The 15,928-nt window shown below is 29.6% G+C and overlaps 1 protein-coding gene across 1 annotated transcript in view; it reads right to left on the reverse strand.

The window, feature by feature from the left end:
- LOC129960238 (protocadherin-like wing polarity protein stan) overlaps positions 1–15,928 on the reverse strand; it is a 170,080-nt gene that overhangs the window by 42,050 nt on the left and 112,102 nt on the right. Inside the window, exons 11-16 of the mRNA XM_056073501.1 lie at positions 12,035–12,201; positions 10,680–10,826; positions 6,170–6,286; positions 5,448–5,610; positions 2,069–2,349; positions 1,659–1,842 (exon numbers count right to left, since the gene is read on the reverse strand). Of these exons, the coding sequence (XP_055929476.1) occupies positions 1,659–1,842; positions 2,069–2,349; positions 5,448–5,610; positions 6,170–6,286; positions 10,680–10,826; positions 12,035–12,201 (1,059 nt within the window). The remainder of the gene's footprint in view (positions 1–1,658; positions 1,843–2,068; positions 2,350–5,447; positions 5,611–6,169; positions 6,287–10,679; positions 10,827–12,034; positions 12,202–15,928) is intronic.

A 15,928-nucleotide genomic window follows, 5' to 3' on the forward strand; every position in this document is an offset into this window, starting at 1 on the left:
ACTCTTCACTATTCCTCGTGATTGAAGTTTTGTAAGAGGGTCGATTAAGCATCCTTGGCGAACGTCGACTAACAGTCCAAAGTGGCGAAGAAAATCTGCACCAATAATTGGTTGCGAAACTGCTGCAATTACAAACGGCCAATGGAAAGCTCTACGCAGGCCTAAATCTAACTTGAGGAGAAGCTGACCAAAGGTAGGTATTTCTGTGCCATTTGCTGCAAAAAGTTGAAGTTTCGCCTTTTCAGAGCGTTGTTTGGGCGATGAGGGTGGAATAACTGAAATATCTGCACCTGTATCAATCAGGAAGTTTGAAGATGTTGATCTATCAGACAGGTACAAACGGTGAATTTCAGTTGAGCCGTCACCCGATGGTCCGAGTGACGGCCGTTTCAGTTTTCCGCCGAAAAAGAGCAAGGTGGTCTGCACTGCTGTGCTCTCCGCTTGAAACGCTGGTGATACCAGCAGTGGGAAGGATTTCCCTCTTCTCTGTTAGCCTCTCTCTGGTGAAATCGTCTACCCGACTCTCGGGAGCGGGACCTGGGACGTGCCTCTAGGCGAGATAGGCGGGACGAGATCTCCATCAGAGTGGCTTGCATGGATGCCTCTGATGACACAGCCTGGATCGAAACAGTATCCGTTGCTGCTGCCATGATTCCGTCGGCCATCTCCGCTAACCGCTCCAATTTGTCGTTGGTGATAGCCAAGATCTGCTGCACGTGGTTAGGCAGTCGTTGAAGAAACAAGGACTTCAATACCTCTTCGCCGAACTTATTGCCGGCCTTATTCCTCATTTCTATCAGCAATCGGGAAGGTTTTCTATCCCCGAGCTGCATCCCGGAAATAACGTCCTTTAATTTTTGCTCCTCACTTTGAGCGTACTGACAACACAATCTTCTTCGCAGTGCTTCGTAGGGTCTTTCTGCAGGCGGATCTTGCATAATGTCACCGACGACCTCCAATTCTTCCGGTTGCAATACCGACACAATATGGTGAAATTTCGTAATTTCAGTTGTCACACCGGCGAGAATAAATTGGCTCTCTATTTGCTTGAACCATAGTTCCGGATTAGCACGCCAAAATGGAGGGGCTTTGACGGCGACACGTGCTATATTTCCACTTGCTTCGTTCTGCATAATTACGATAAGCAATAAAAATAAGGATATATTTTGTATGAGCACAGTTCAAGGAGATCGCTACACCAAACTTTAGTCGCTTTTCTGTAAAAACCGTTTCGATGGTGATGGATTTTTCAGAAGAAGCGCATGGTTTGTTCCAGTCCAAAGGTCACCAATATCGGGATGCAGGAAGTCGCTCACCGCTCGCTTTCCAGAGATCAAGTGAAGGGTCGAAGGTCGAGTTCTTCCTTTTATCTCCGCTGAAACCGGTTTCTCTTCTTCTCGCCGCGTTGGCATTTTTTCCGCGCTAGTGGCGAGCCGCTACATATATATTTATATATAACGTCACATTTCAAATACTCTTAATAATTAATAATAAACAATAAATTTTGAAATATTTTCAAAAATAATGACGCATTAGAATCTATGAAAATAAATGCTCCTTCAATATGACAGAAATTTCAAACAAATGATTGAATAAAGGGTGAATTCAATAAATAAAGAAAGGACAAATACATCAAGAAATATTCTGCTAAATGTTACCTTCACATCCTCGAAGAGTCACTTCAGCAAAGGGATTCGAACAAGAGTCGCACCGTCGACCAATAACACCAGGGCGACAATGACATTGTCCACTCACAGGGTCACAACCATTTCCATAAGATCCCACTGCATAGCAATTACAGCTATAACATACAGCACTGTCACGCGGTTGAAAATGATTCACCTACAGTGAAGAAGAAAAATAATTTAAAAGTTATCACTGCAGCGATTTGACACCCAGTTCATTTTATAAATAAAGATATGCAAACGATATTTCATTTTTTTTTCTAAAACTATTTAACAGATTTTAAGAACGAACTGAGTTAATACTAATCACATGCTTACATAAATTTCAAAACAAAAGAAATTATGTTTTTATACATTAAGTAGAAAGAAAGTTTCAAACTTACTTCACAATAACATTCGCCAGTAGTTTTATTGCAGTCGGCGCTGTAACCCTTGTTTATATCACACTGGCAAGGGCCACATATAGGATACCCCCACCAGTTTGAAGGACAAGGCGTATCTAGATTAATTTCACAATAATCACCAGTGTGCTGGGCGTCACATTTACAGTGATACGTTTTTTTCTTGGTTTGATTCATAATGCTTGGTATAACAGCTTCACAGGTAGATGACTCACTACAAGGATTGAGTTGGCAAACAGGCAGACACTGCTTACCAAAATGGCCTAAACACATAAAACAAAAAGTAGTAAATTTAAAGAAAAAGAAAGCACTAATCTTTGCTAAAAGAAAGATTAGTGCTTTTATGCATATTTCTAAAGCTCACTTAAACAGCGGTGATCATAGAGATGATTCAATATTTCCTGAAAATCTAATATTTAGTTAGATAAAAATGTGCCTCTCAGAATACTCTAAACTCTAAAATGTGCCAGATTTATCACATATGTAATAAATTCCTTTTATTTAAACATTTTAAAATATAATTAACAACGACTTTCATTGAATATAATTAACGATGACTTTCACTGAATATAATTAACAATGGCTTTCTCTGTCTAAGAATGGCCTTCAGGGCACATTAACATCGAGAATCTCTGAAAAATAAATGAGAAATTTTTCCAGGGGCTTCCCGTTTTGAAAATATAAAGCTGAAAACTTGGAAATCTCCTTTCACGATTTCGTGTTCTCTAGCGAACTTGCAACTCAGTCCTCTGTATTTTACTAGGAATGTTCATGATTTCGGAGCATCTAAAATATCTACTTACGATTTAATAGAATCTCTCATCAATTAAAGAATCACATTGAGACTAAAATACAAATAATTAGTTTTAACGACTGCAATTTCCTTTAAAATGCTTCTACTCTCCAATTCACTTTTACATATATAATTCCAGGAAGGGTTATTGAAAACAAGGGATAATTGGGAATGGTGATAACAATACGCACCAATGACGCCTTAGTGGATTGAGAAATATATACATTGTTTAAGGCACTATAAAGTTTTAAATAACACCAGTTTGACTAAATGAATGTTTACTTTTATGGTTATTGATAGCCTACGATTTTCAAGTGTCAGATAAATATTATTCTACCAGATCCTATCGCTTCAATTAGACTTCTTCAAGTAGCGTATATCTCAGAGAAAAGTGAGTTGAATAAGCGATTGAACCTTCTACATGAAGAATATACTAATGCAATTTCTATTACTAAATTAAACAACTGGTTCTTGCTTATTTTAAAATGTATTTCGAAGTCTTAGCTATGTCCTACTCTTGTCTCATAAAATGTAGTCATTTCTACTTTTATAAAGATAATTTTTCCGAGTTTACCAGATAAAATTTCAAATAGAATGATTATAAATTACTCCAATTGAAAGTATTAAATAATTACGATATTTTCTACCCAATATTCCCTGAAATGAAAGACAATTTTATTGGAAAAACAGTAAAAAAGCAGTTTTTTTAGGTTATTGGGTTGATAAAATAAAGTCTAATACAATAAATTATGGGTTTATTTTTTCATTTCAAATATATTCTCTTCAACTCAAATCGTTACTGCGATCAGAAGCAGGTCCTCCCATTTATCCGATAATCTCTGGAGTAGTTAGAAACAAACGGAGGTAATTATGAACGTCGTCATCAGTGAGATCGACTTATTCATAAATTAATTAGGAAAAAAGAGACATTATTTCGTGAGCCTTCCAAAGACATGATTTCAAGTTCAAATAAATTATAGGCCTTTTTTACATCTCATAAGATCATTTTAAATCGAGGGAAATGATAAAATCTGCTAAATTTATTCCGAAATACCCTAACTGACTCCACGATATATTTTTTAAATATTTTAAACGTCTTAAAACTCCCGAATCTCTCAGTAATTTTTAAAATATAATCATTGTTATCTTTTTTTTATTTTACTAATAAATTGCCAATTATAATAATTTGAGTAATCCTTTCCTCGAAAAGGTCTTCTTCGCCTCCTGACGAAAGAACAACCCAACCCATTCTAAAATTCTTTTGTCTGAAAGCCATTCATCAAACAGCCAAACACAATGCGGTTTTGGATTATCATCTTTCAAAATTAAATCATTCCCAACGACTGCAGCATTAGCTACCACATAAGCATAAGCTACCACAAAATATCTGAGAATCTTGCTGAGCTGTCAATAACCAGGCAATACATCACAATTCCATCTTCAATAAATGGGATACTTTTATTTAAAAATGCAGAATTATATTTTGTGGTATATTTTCTACAAATTATAACCATCTTTTATTTGGTTGTATACTAGAGGGACATTCGTCAGAGAAGAGGAATTATAAAATTCATTTGATCTGCTTTGTGTTGTCCTCTGTGAGTATCACATTGTATGGCTATTCAAAAAAATCATAAGTTTTCCAGCATGCAAAGCAAACGTTATGAATTTGCTTTCGAAATGTTTTAGTTGATACCATATTACCAATAGCCTTGAAAATCTGCTGTTTGTAAAAATAGCGCTTATACGAAGTCTCATGAGTCTTAAACATTTCATTTCATACAACGTTGTTGCGCGTTTACGACTTTTCCAAAACATTGACTTACATTTCCAGTTTTCCAAAATCCTAGTCCATAGTCTGGATGTGATAGTTAGGAGCATTCTAAAGACTTGACTGGGTTAAGAATGGTTTGAATTCAGGCAATTTCAATACCTCTTCAACTTATCGATCCAGCTGAGTTAAATTTTTGTGACATAATATTCATTGCTAAGAATTATTGAACATGCAATTCATGTTTTGTCTCGTTGAATTATTTCGTTTAAATCGTTGAATTATTTTTATTTCAATCACCTCCCAAATCTATAATGTTCCAGACCGCTTTTCAAATTTTAATTTTCGAAGTAGCAGAAAACTGTGAATATTTTGAAATTTGTAGCAGTAATAGTTTTCTTTTTAAACTGTAATAGTTTTCATTTTTTGTCAAAAATGAATCGATTATACAGTTGTTTCAAATCAGATTCAAAATATCCCTAATTCATTTAAGTACGTTATAAGTATATAGTATAAAAAAACATGATATCCTGGTATTTGATTCAAGTTAATTAATGATTTGATATAAGTATGTTGTGAAAATATTATCTACAAGGAGTGCAGTACCGATTTCCAAATAACATATACGTGGTAATTATTTAAAATTCAAAAGGAAAAGTTTCTTTTACTGAACAATACTTGCAAGTTTTATGTCATCGTATAAATAAGAAATATTAAAAATAAGTTATTTGAAACAAAGGCATACTTTCATTAAATGTTGCTCAGATTTAGGGGATAAAACATTTCAAAATACATACCGTCATAACATTCGCATGAATAATTTCCCCAGTGATCGATGCATCGGCTGTTAGGGGGGCAAGGATTTGAAAAACATTGATCCGGCGAGAAACATCCATCCCTAACGTTCACTTCAACCATTGGGCGCAACCAAGTGCCTTGACTCGTTCCAATTTTTACATCCTGTACGCAAAATAAGACAAAATGTTGAGAAAATATGCTCCAAAATAATTATCAAAATTAATTAATTTAATAAAAACAGCTTTTAAAACACACTTTGGTTAGAGCGTAAAAAAGTTTTGTGTTAATCATTATTATTTTTAGATCTTTACAATCCATTGTAATAAATATTATCGAATTCTGAAATCAATTTTTCCCCTCAAATTCACTATCAGATGGCGCCACTAGTAGGGAATCCATATTTAAATTAAATTGATCGATCAACTGATAACTAGGTTCCGAAAATATTAAAACAATCCATTTTGCCATCTGTGGAAACTCAAGGGCATCAGGAATTGAGTAGAAATCAATTAAAAAACACAATCTTTAAAATCATGAGAAAAGTCAAGTTAAATAAAAAATATTTAAAAACACTATTCAGTCCTCAAAATTAAGTGAAATTTATAAATTATAAAGGATATTTTTATTTTTCTCGGATAACCGATCAAACCTACACAAAATAAGACTTGTGTTGCATAATTATTTAAAATTTTAAAAACAATGAATTTTTGCAGATATGTACCTGTATACATCCAATGAAGAATGCGATTTTGCCTTCATCATCAGGATTTTCAACTCCACCAACTGAAACTTTCCCGATATACATTCCTCTAATATTTGCCTTCATAATCTTTTTTACCTGCAAAATTTTAAAACACGCAATAATTAAATTATTTTTATTTCTTAATATAAAAATGTTTTATAACAAATCAATAATGTTTTAATAACTAAATATATCGAGGCATTTTCTTGGAAGTACATATACAAGCATTACATACAATCTACAATAAGATAATCCTTTGATGATAAAAGAACATATTCCTTTAAACCGACCGTTAGAATTGGGTGGTCATTCAGATCGATTGGTTGGCTTTTGTTGTCATTTGGTGGAAATAGTTTCAGGACCATTCACTTATCTTTACTCATCTTCAACAAGTGGGAACTTGCAAGTTTGTGTTTTAGTTATCCATCATCAAAAGCCAAAAACCATAATTTCGAAATCAAATGTCATGCCCAAAACCGCAAAAGTTATCACTTTATTTTTACCATTTTTATTTTTATTAAAATATTTTAATGTAATACTATTGTAACTATATAATAGAAAATGAATTTAACATGCTGAGCGAATTTCCTTTCGAAATTGTGAGCGATTGATTAAAAGCGGTGTAATTAATACTAGTAATTTCTAGAATAGGCTGATTTTTACGGCCTGTGAAAATTTAAATCTTAGGAGATGTAAGATATCTGAGATACGCTTTTATAAGATTATGAAGATCAAAAACATTTGCACAGAAATAAATATACTTCAGGTAATTAATTATAATAATTAGAGTCTAAATCATAGATAAAGAGTAAGCACGTGATCTGCATAATAAGATGCACAACATAGCCACCCCTAATAAAGACTTAAGTTTAAATAATTAAGGAAAGTACACTTTTATCTATCAATGTCCATATTAAATTAAAGTAAAAATTTTAGAATTTTTTTTTTAAATTTATGTTAAAAACACAAAGCATAATTCATGTTTGATTCCTATTTTTTTTTTTTTAAGTAATCAAAAAATCAATATTTTTAAAACTTTTTTAGATAAGCATTAAAAGACTTTTTAAATACAGTAAAATATCAAAAATAAAGATTATTTTCACTTTCTTTGGATTACCTAGAAGAAAAGATCTAAGATAAATTTTAAATTTCAAAATGACGACATTGACTTTAAAATCTGGGTTATGTATAATATATGACTCTTTTGGGAACTGGGAAAAACGTATTAGCTTGGAGGCAAGACGGAAGAGAAACAAAGCAATGCGATCGATTTTAACTCGGACTTGAAATTATAATCGTCCTCACATAAGAAAGCTGGTATGTAATATTCTCACATGCGAACGAGATTTTAAGCAAAACAGCTTAAAATCACTATGACATATTATGTAATATTCTGATTTATTCAATATCTGATCAAATGATAGTAAAAAAATTAAATAAAAGAAATGGTTTATTCTTTAGGAATATTCATTAAATATTTTAGAGATACTTTGTTAATTGTAACAATGTAATATTTAAGAGTCTTTAGGCAGTACATGTTCATAGGGTTTTTCTTTTAATGAATTGCTCAATTTAGTTTCAGACTTCAACACATTTTTAATTTAATCCATATGTTTATGATTTATTTTAGGTTAAGCGTTTATTTTAGTAATTCTGGGGAAATGTATATGTTTTTTTTTATTTATTTATCAGAAAAAGGAATAGAATTATGGAACATCATTTACGTTTGATAGCATTATGATTCGAAATGCTGATTTTTTTTTTAAATTCATTGCTAGATTTTTTTAACGAAATAATTTTCTAACCACACACTAAATATTATTTTTGCAACTTGGAAAAATAAGTAATATTTTAAAATTCGCTTTTTTAGTGTAAGATTCTTAAATATCTAAATGAATGGTAAATACGAAATACTTAAAAAATAAAAATGGATCAAAAGTTTGAAAAATAAAAAAATCTAATTATAAAAAAAATAATGCATTACAACATAACGCTTAATTAAAGAAGCACTTATATGAAAAAAAATATTAAATTTAAATTGTATTCTATAGAATAAAAAAATCCTGAAGTGCTGCTTATTTTTAAAAATTGTACCCGCAACTTCCATTAGAATAACCATCATATTCTTCACGGAATAACATTGAATCCACTTTTACCCTCTGGTGTTTTCAGCAGTTTTCCTTTCAAAATGCTTCGTTGGAGGGTTTTTTTTTTTTTTTTTTTTTTTTTTTTTTCCCAAAGATGTTTAGCGCTTGAACATTGAGGCATGCAAATTTTCTTTTCATTTTTTTTAACCATTTGTTCTTGACTGTTTTTCAGGTGTTGATTTCAGGGCTCAGGAAATTTTTTCAATATTTCTCACCTTGCTAATATTCCAGTTTTTTTGCCAATTGGGATTCGTTTTGAGAAATTATAAATATAGATTTGGAATTGAAATCTGGATTGATTACAGACGAAAATAAATCTCAGTGTTGCCTTATAGCTTATACAATCATAATAAATCGATGAATAAAAGTTAAATGTGGAATAAATAAGGAAAGGATGATTTACATAAGTTGATGTATTCCAAAAACATGAAAATGTTTGTTATAAAAAAGTGTTGACGGCTACCACAGCACAAACAGCACTAAAGTGATGGTGATTCAAAGGAAGCTTTTCTTCTTATTCCCAATAAATTGCAGCCCTTAACAAAGAATAATCCGTTACCACAGCACAAACAAAACTAAAGTGACGGTGAGTCAAATGAAACTTTTCATCCTATTCCCAATAAATTGCAGCCCTTAACAAAGGATAATCCTGTTTAATATTTGTACCTTTGTACTATGTACTTTGTCTTTTTTTCTGTATTACTCATGACTGTGCGCATCTACATTTATAGGTAATTATTTTTAAGAAGACGCTTGGTGTTTATAAATACTATCATAACTAAGTGAATGTCATAAAACAGGTGGGAACCTGACAGTATATTTGAGATTATTTATATTATCGTAATATTTTATAATTCGTGGAACTTACATTTTTTTTACAAATTTATTTATTTGACAAAATAATAATAATAATTTTTTAATCAACCTTCCTGCAGTGCTTCTCAGTCCAGCAATCCTAAATTAGCTATTTCAGTTAGTACGTCTGATCAAAATCCGCTACTGAAACCAAAAATTTGTATGTTTCCATCGTCTAATTTTGAGAAATTAGGATAATTTATTCAAGCGTAGGTAGTAATTATGAGATATTAACTGATAAGTGACTTCAGATTGATATTTATTTAAGCATGATTAGTAATTATGACATGTTAACTGATAAGTGACTTCAGATTTATATTTAGTCGAGCGTAATTAGTAATTTTGAGATATTAACTAAATGACTTTATTTTATATATAACTAGAAACGATAAGAGATTTGTACTAAGAATTTAAATAAAACTAATACTAAACGTTGCGAGTAATTATTAGATATTTTAGAAATCTCAAGATCAAGTAAATCTCAAGATTTATATTTACTTACACTCATTTTTATAAATTTAGATTTTTTTTTATCAATAATAGAAATTTTGAGATAGAATTCACTTAAAATTTAAGAAATTAACAGTAATCGGTCACTGAAAGGATACCGTTATGAAAAAATAGCTACATTAATTATTCATTGCGTAGTTATGTCACATTAATACATTTAGAACAAGTAATTTCTTAATCTGATCTTGCAAAAATAAAATTGAAAATTGAAGTTAAAAGAATACTAAAATTTTAATAGTGTTAACGTCATGTAAATATAGGAAATCAACATCTATGATCAGAGATGACACAAGTTGACAGTACGCTAGTTACAAGTAATTATTACCGATAAATCGCATGATATACTTTTCCATGCATCTTAGGGCCATATCAAGAATTTGGAATACTTTGTTCAATTAAAATATATCAAAGACTTTTTAAATAGATTAGAATCATATACAGGTTTATATAACTGGTTGTTATGTCACAACGCATAGCTTTTTCACTACTGCCAACTTGAGTTCCTACTGACTAAAACAAACTCTGAAAAAAACCTACAAAAGGCAAGGAAAAAAAACTCTTAAAAAATATGGTTATCATTTCTTAATTTTAATAAAGCAGTTATTTTTTTAAAAAAATAACTGACTCATAAAAGTCATGTCATATATTATTTTTTTCCATTCATTAGATAACATTTTATTTTTATTCCAAAAATTTTAAGTCATCTATTTGGTTTACTGTCCTAAAAAATGCTAATTAATTATTAGAATGCACAATCCTAAGAAATATGGGTCTATTGGATATGTGGTTCTAATAAAATGCTATTCTATTTAATCCATGGTTCTCCGGAAATGCTATTTTATTAGATCTATGATTCTTATGCAATTCTATTTAATTGAGTCTATGTTTCTAATAAAAGTCTATTGGATCTATAATTCTAATGAAATGCTAATACATTCGTTTTAATAAAAGTCTATTGTTTAAAGATCTTCACTTACAATATATTGCCCATAATCTAAGGATAAAAGCAGCCAGTTAGGAAACCAAGTAGCTTCAACACTGTGCCATTTTCCATCGTTAACTGTGACATCAGGTAAAATCAGATCTTGGTTGTTAAATATGTATCGCAGATAACCATCCACAATCTGAAAGAAAAAAAAACATTTAGAAAGGAACAAGAAATCGATCAGTTTCATGGACCAATGAAATGAAAATAAGTGTGCCAAAACCGAAAAGATAATCTTTATTTATTTACATTCAAAATTAGAAAATTAGATTTTATCAGTTTTAGTTTGTAAAAATGTCGAAGCAAAGACGTTTCTAACAATGTATTTATTATATATTTTTTTATTTTTATAAATCTTTATATAAAAATTTTACTGCTTTGTACTTTGTTGATTGATACACCTTGTCCACTCAAAGCATGGTAGCATTTTTGTAATTTTCTTTTAAAAGATTTTTTTTTATGCACGTAGAAAAATGCAAAAGAGATAAAATTATAGAAGTTTTCAGACAAGTACTAAACATATAAATCTAAAATGAAATTTTTTACTTCGGTTACAAGATTCCAACTGCTTTTTTGTCAACTCAATTCGTGAAAATTAAAAAAAAAAAAAATGTATAATTTCAAAATGGGACGTTTTCGGAGTTGGCTTCAAATTTATGATTCCAAACTTTTTTCTTTTGTTGCGTGCAAGAGTGGTTTAAACTAGTATACTTGATTTCAATACAAAAAAAAAAATCAGTTTCTTAAGAATTGTCAAATGGCTAAACATTTCTATCACGTTTATTTAAAAACTAACAAGTTATTTATCAGTAATTAGTTATTTGAGGACAAATATATTCTTTGTGTAAAATAGCCAAAACGATACGCATTATAATACGAAATATAATTTTATCTTATTACTGCAGTTCAATGGAATATAAATATTGTAAAAGTTATGGTGAAAATATCAGTTTAAAGATTCCGGAATGCTCTCATTGATTTTGCTTCCTATAACTACGTATATCATTTAACGTAGTTGCTTCAGCAAATAGTGAAATGTTCCATAATATTTATTTATAAAAGAAAATATTCTTTGCGGATTCTTGTCCTGATTTAAATTTCTAAGAGCGATGAAATGAGATGAACGTCCATTAAACATAATGATTTTTGAAATCGGCCCTTCAATTAGATTAGGACTATAAAGCAAATGAGTTTAAAATATAAATAATCATTTTATATTTCAGATCAAAGAATTTACAAATCCGACCGATTATTTGAAGGAAACTTTACTCAGATGCTTTGTCGGATTAAAAAAATGTGAACTATAAAATAATTTTTGAAAACATTTATAATATAAATATTACTTACATCTATGAGAATCAAACTATTATGGCCAAGTTTAATTTGTAACAAAAGACCATGGTCATGATGAGTCCTGAATGAAACTCTTTGAACCCAAGGCAACTGTATAGGATGTAAATGTGGAATGAACACTATAAAGCCATCGCCCATAAAGTGTTTAGACAGTTGGACACCTAAAACATATACGAGAGCGACTTTATAAAACAATTAATGATACCTAAAATATATACGAGAGAGACTTTATACAACAATTAATGACACCTAAAACATATACGAGAGAGACTTTATACAACAATTAATGACACCTAAAACATATACGAGAGAGATTTTATACAACAATTAATGACACCTAAAACATAAACGAGAGGGACTTTATACAACAATAAAGGACAACTAAAACATATACGAGAGAGACTTTATACAACAATTAATGACAGAGATTTAAGTATAAATTATCATGGCTTGTCACGTCAAAATAGAAAATGTCTGCTAATTGTAGCAACAATAAAGAAGGAGAGCGGCAGTACATGCTAAGACGAATAATATTTATCAATGAAGCAAGAATTGCAGTTTATTCAAGCAAGAAAAAAAGAAATGAAATAAAGCGTATCTACGTCATTTTAATACTTTATTAGGAGATAAATTAGGAAATAATAAAATTAGCACAAGATAATCTGCAATATTGTAAGGATATTTTTGTGTCATTGTACAATATAGCGAATTTGAAATTTATCTTGAATTATTGTTCAATATCGTTGAGCTATTAGGGAATATCAAACTGCCGTTTGCACAGCACAAACTTTTAAGGCTACACATTACCCTAAAATAGGGGGGGGACATTATTATATTTTTTGAGCACTCATATAGAAGGAAAACTTGATTACAAATTTTATATTTTATATTTATATAGTTTTAAAAAAATTTGAAGTTTTCTCAGTGTTAGCAATCTTAAACTGAGGGCATGTGGTTAGTTTCATTTTCACTTTAAATGCTTTTAGTTTTTACCATTCTTAAAGTTACTTAATTAAAATTATTTTTTAATAGAAATCATTTCTTTGGGCGAAATGATTATCTTTCATTACTCACACTGTTTCTGTTCTGTATTCTTTTTGAGTTTTAATTAATACCTAACTGATTTTTCAAGATCTGATTTTTTTTTTCAAGACCAAAATTAGTTTTTACAAATTTAGAAATTTTGCATTTCAATACTCTATGTTTTCTCATACATTTTTCTGTTGAGAAAGTACCATGACCGAAATGTACTCGAATTACTAAGACACATAAAGAAGTCTTGAAGAATTGGCAAAGTAGTGAACACATTGATTTTGAAAACTAACCTCTGCAGAGGCTAATGTGGGACTTCAAAATACAAGCGTTTTAAATGCAGGTATCTCTATTGCATCAAACTGTTCTGTAGACATCGAAAATAAAATCAGTGATATATAAAGTCATGCTTCAAAAATTCAAACTAATTGTGCCGATTTAAAATTGTGTAGAAATTAGAACGTTTTTATACATAAATGTGGTTATTTTTTATTTCTATTTTTATTACTATTATTATTTTATAAAAGTGTTTTTTATTCAAAACTTTTGTGAAATCATTGTTTTGATCAAACCTAGTCATTCGCTGTAGTCGTAACAAATGTTATTGATATTGTACAAATCATAATAATTGTACACTCATAATAATTGAATAAAAAATTGATTCAATCATATTGAGTTCATATAGTGTTTTTGTTCAAATTTTAAGTTGGGAAGAAACTTATTAAAAAGTTAGAGCTCTACAAGCATTATTAGTTTTTGTTTAATGTTTTTACATGCTTTAACTGCATTTTTGACTTCCATTTTTGTTGATGCAAATATTTTCTTTTCCCCCAAGGCTTTTTCTTGATTCAAGATAGCCTTGAAACTTTTTGTGGATACTTTCATATACATGTAGCATAAAAACTTGCATGGATTTATATATGAGATTTCTAATCATTTTTTTTAATGTCAAAGCAGATATTTGTGTAATTTTCACATTTTTCTATAAAAATAGTTATTAAAATTTTGCGAACCTTAATTCCATACTAATTTTTGTTGCTAATAATCCAACTAATAAAAATCAGATGAAATGATAAAAAAAATATTTTATAATAGTTTTTAAAATATTCAAATATTTCAATTTTTTTTTAATTCAAATAAATTTGCTTAATAAACTGGCTTTTTCTATCAAAATCAATTTAATAATACAATCCACAAAAAAGCCAAAACATTTTGAGGGCTTCTTTTAATAATGTTGGCCAAAAATTAATGATTAATTTAATTTTATATTTCAAAGCATTTTTAGCTTAACAACATGTTAATTATTTGTTCAAAGTTAATTTTTTTTCTAGTAACTTTATGAAAATGCATTTTATTTTATTACTATGACACATGGCTGCCCGGTATTCAAATTTGTGCATAATATTATCTAAGCAGATGTTGCAGATGTTTTTAAATACTGTAATAATTAAATGGGTATAATAAATAGAAGAATCCGGTCAATTATTCTTGCCACCAGTAAATAAAGCATCAAATTGTTTTATAATTCATAGAAATTGTATTTTTTATAATTTTATTTAGGTAACAATTAGGCAAATAGCATCTTCTGTTTAATCGACTTGAAAACTACTCCCACAGTCCAACGACTCTAGAGAATTGCTCAGTCTGCCTAATCGGAAACTTGCCATTACAAGTGATAATATACTTAGAATTTGAATAATATTTAATTAATAAAGTAATGATAAGCAATAATTAAGAATTTAAACACTAGCTTGTTTTTAAAACTCGTAAAGCGTATAAAAGATATTGGAAAGATTTTTTTTTTTTTTTTTTATAAAAGGTGAAATGAAAAGTTCTACTGAAACTCAAAATGTGCAACTATGCGTATTTTAATTTTTACATCTTCGAAACTAAAATGTTAAAATACCAATAAATGATCAAAGAAATTATTTTTAAGGTAAAATAAACTGAAAGCATTAAAGAAAGTTTAATGATTTTACTGAAAGGCCAATATTGCAAACAATTCTTAAACTTCATAATTGTTTATTAGTGCGATAACTTTTTAGAGTCTAACAGTGCTCACTAGATGGCAGCAGGGCTGTCAAGATTGTAAGCGTTTCGAAACTACCGTACTTCGCAAAAATGAAAAATCAATCTAATGCAATTTGGTTTCGCGAACAGTAACAACACAAATCAAGGAAAAGGAATGAAAAGGAAAAGAAAGGGGAAAAAATCAATATTGAAAATTTTTCCTAAATTCCTTCTTTTACAATGTTTTCCAAAAAATTTTCAAAAGTATTTTTTTTTAAATATTTGAAGTCTTTTCTGTAAACTTCGTTGTTATACTTTACAGCTCAACAAACTTCTTGTAAAAGTATCACTAGAAAAATTATATTTGAAATATAATTTGCAAGTCCTGACAACTAATGCTTAAACCATCAGTCAATCAGTATAATAAATTTCAAAAATAAAATATAGGTTTGACATCGAATAGCTTATTTTCAAGAATTTATGCCCACAAAAATTTTTTTTAAAAGGAATTGGGGATCTATTTTTTAAAATTTTTTGTAAGGAAACTTTACTATAAATACACGTGTGTGTTTTTATTCAAATTTATGATCAAATAACATTTATAAAGTAGCATAGTATTCGAATTGAAACTGCAACAATCCCATAATGCCTCGTTTTTCATTTTCAAAAAAAAAAAAAAAAAAGATCGGATTTAAGAATACAAAAGAATAACAGATCTGATTTCAAAAATTAACTTATAGCTTCTAAAAAATTATTATTATTATTATTATTATTTTTTTTTTTTGAGTTTTTACAGTATAATGAATATAAAAACCCACTTTGAACCCTCATGTGATTATTTTCGCA

Source organism: Argiope bruennichi, chromosome X2, assembly GCF_947563725.1.
Source record: "Argiope bruennichi chromosome X2, qqArgBrue1.1, whole genome shotgun sequence".
Taxonomy (NCBI): domain Eukaryota; kingdom Metazoa; phylum Arthropoda; class Arachnida; order Araneae; family Araneidae; genus Argiope; species Argiope bruennichi.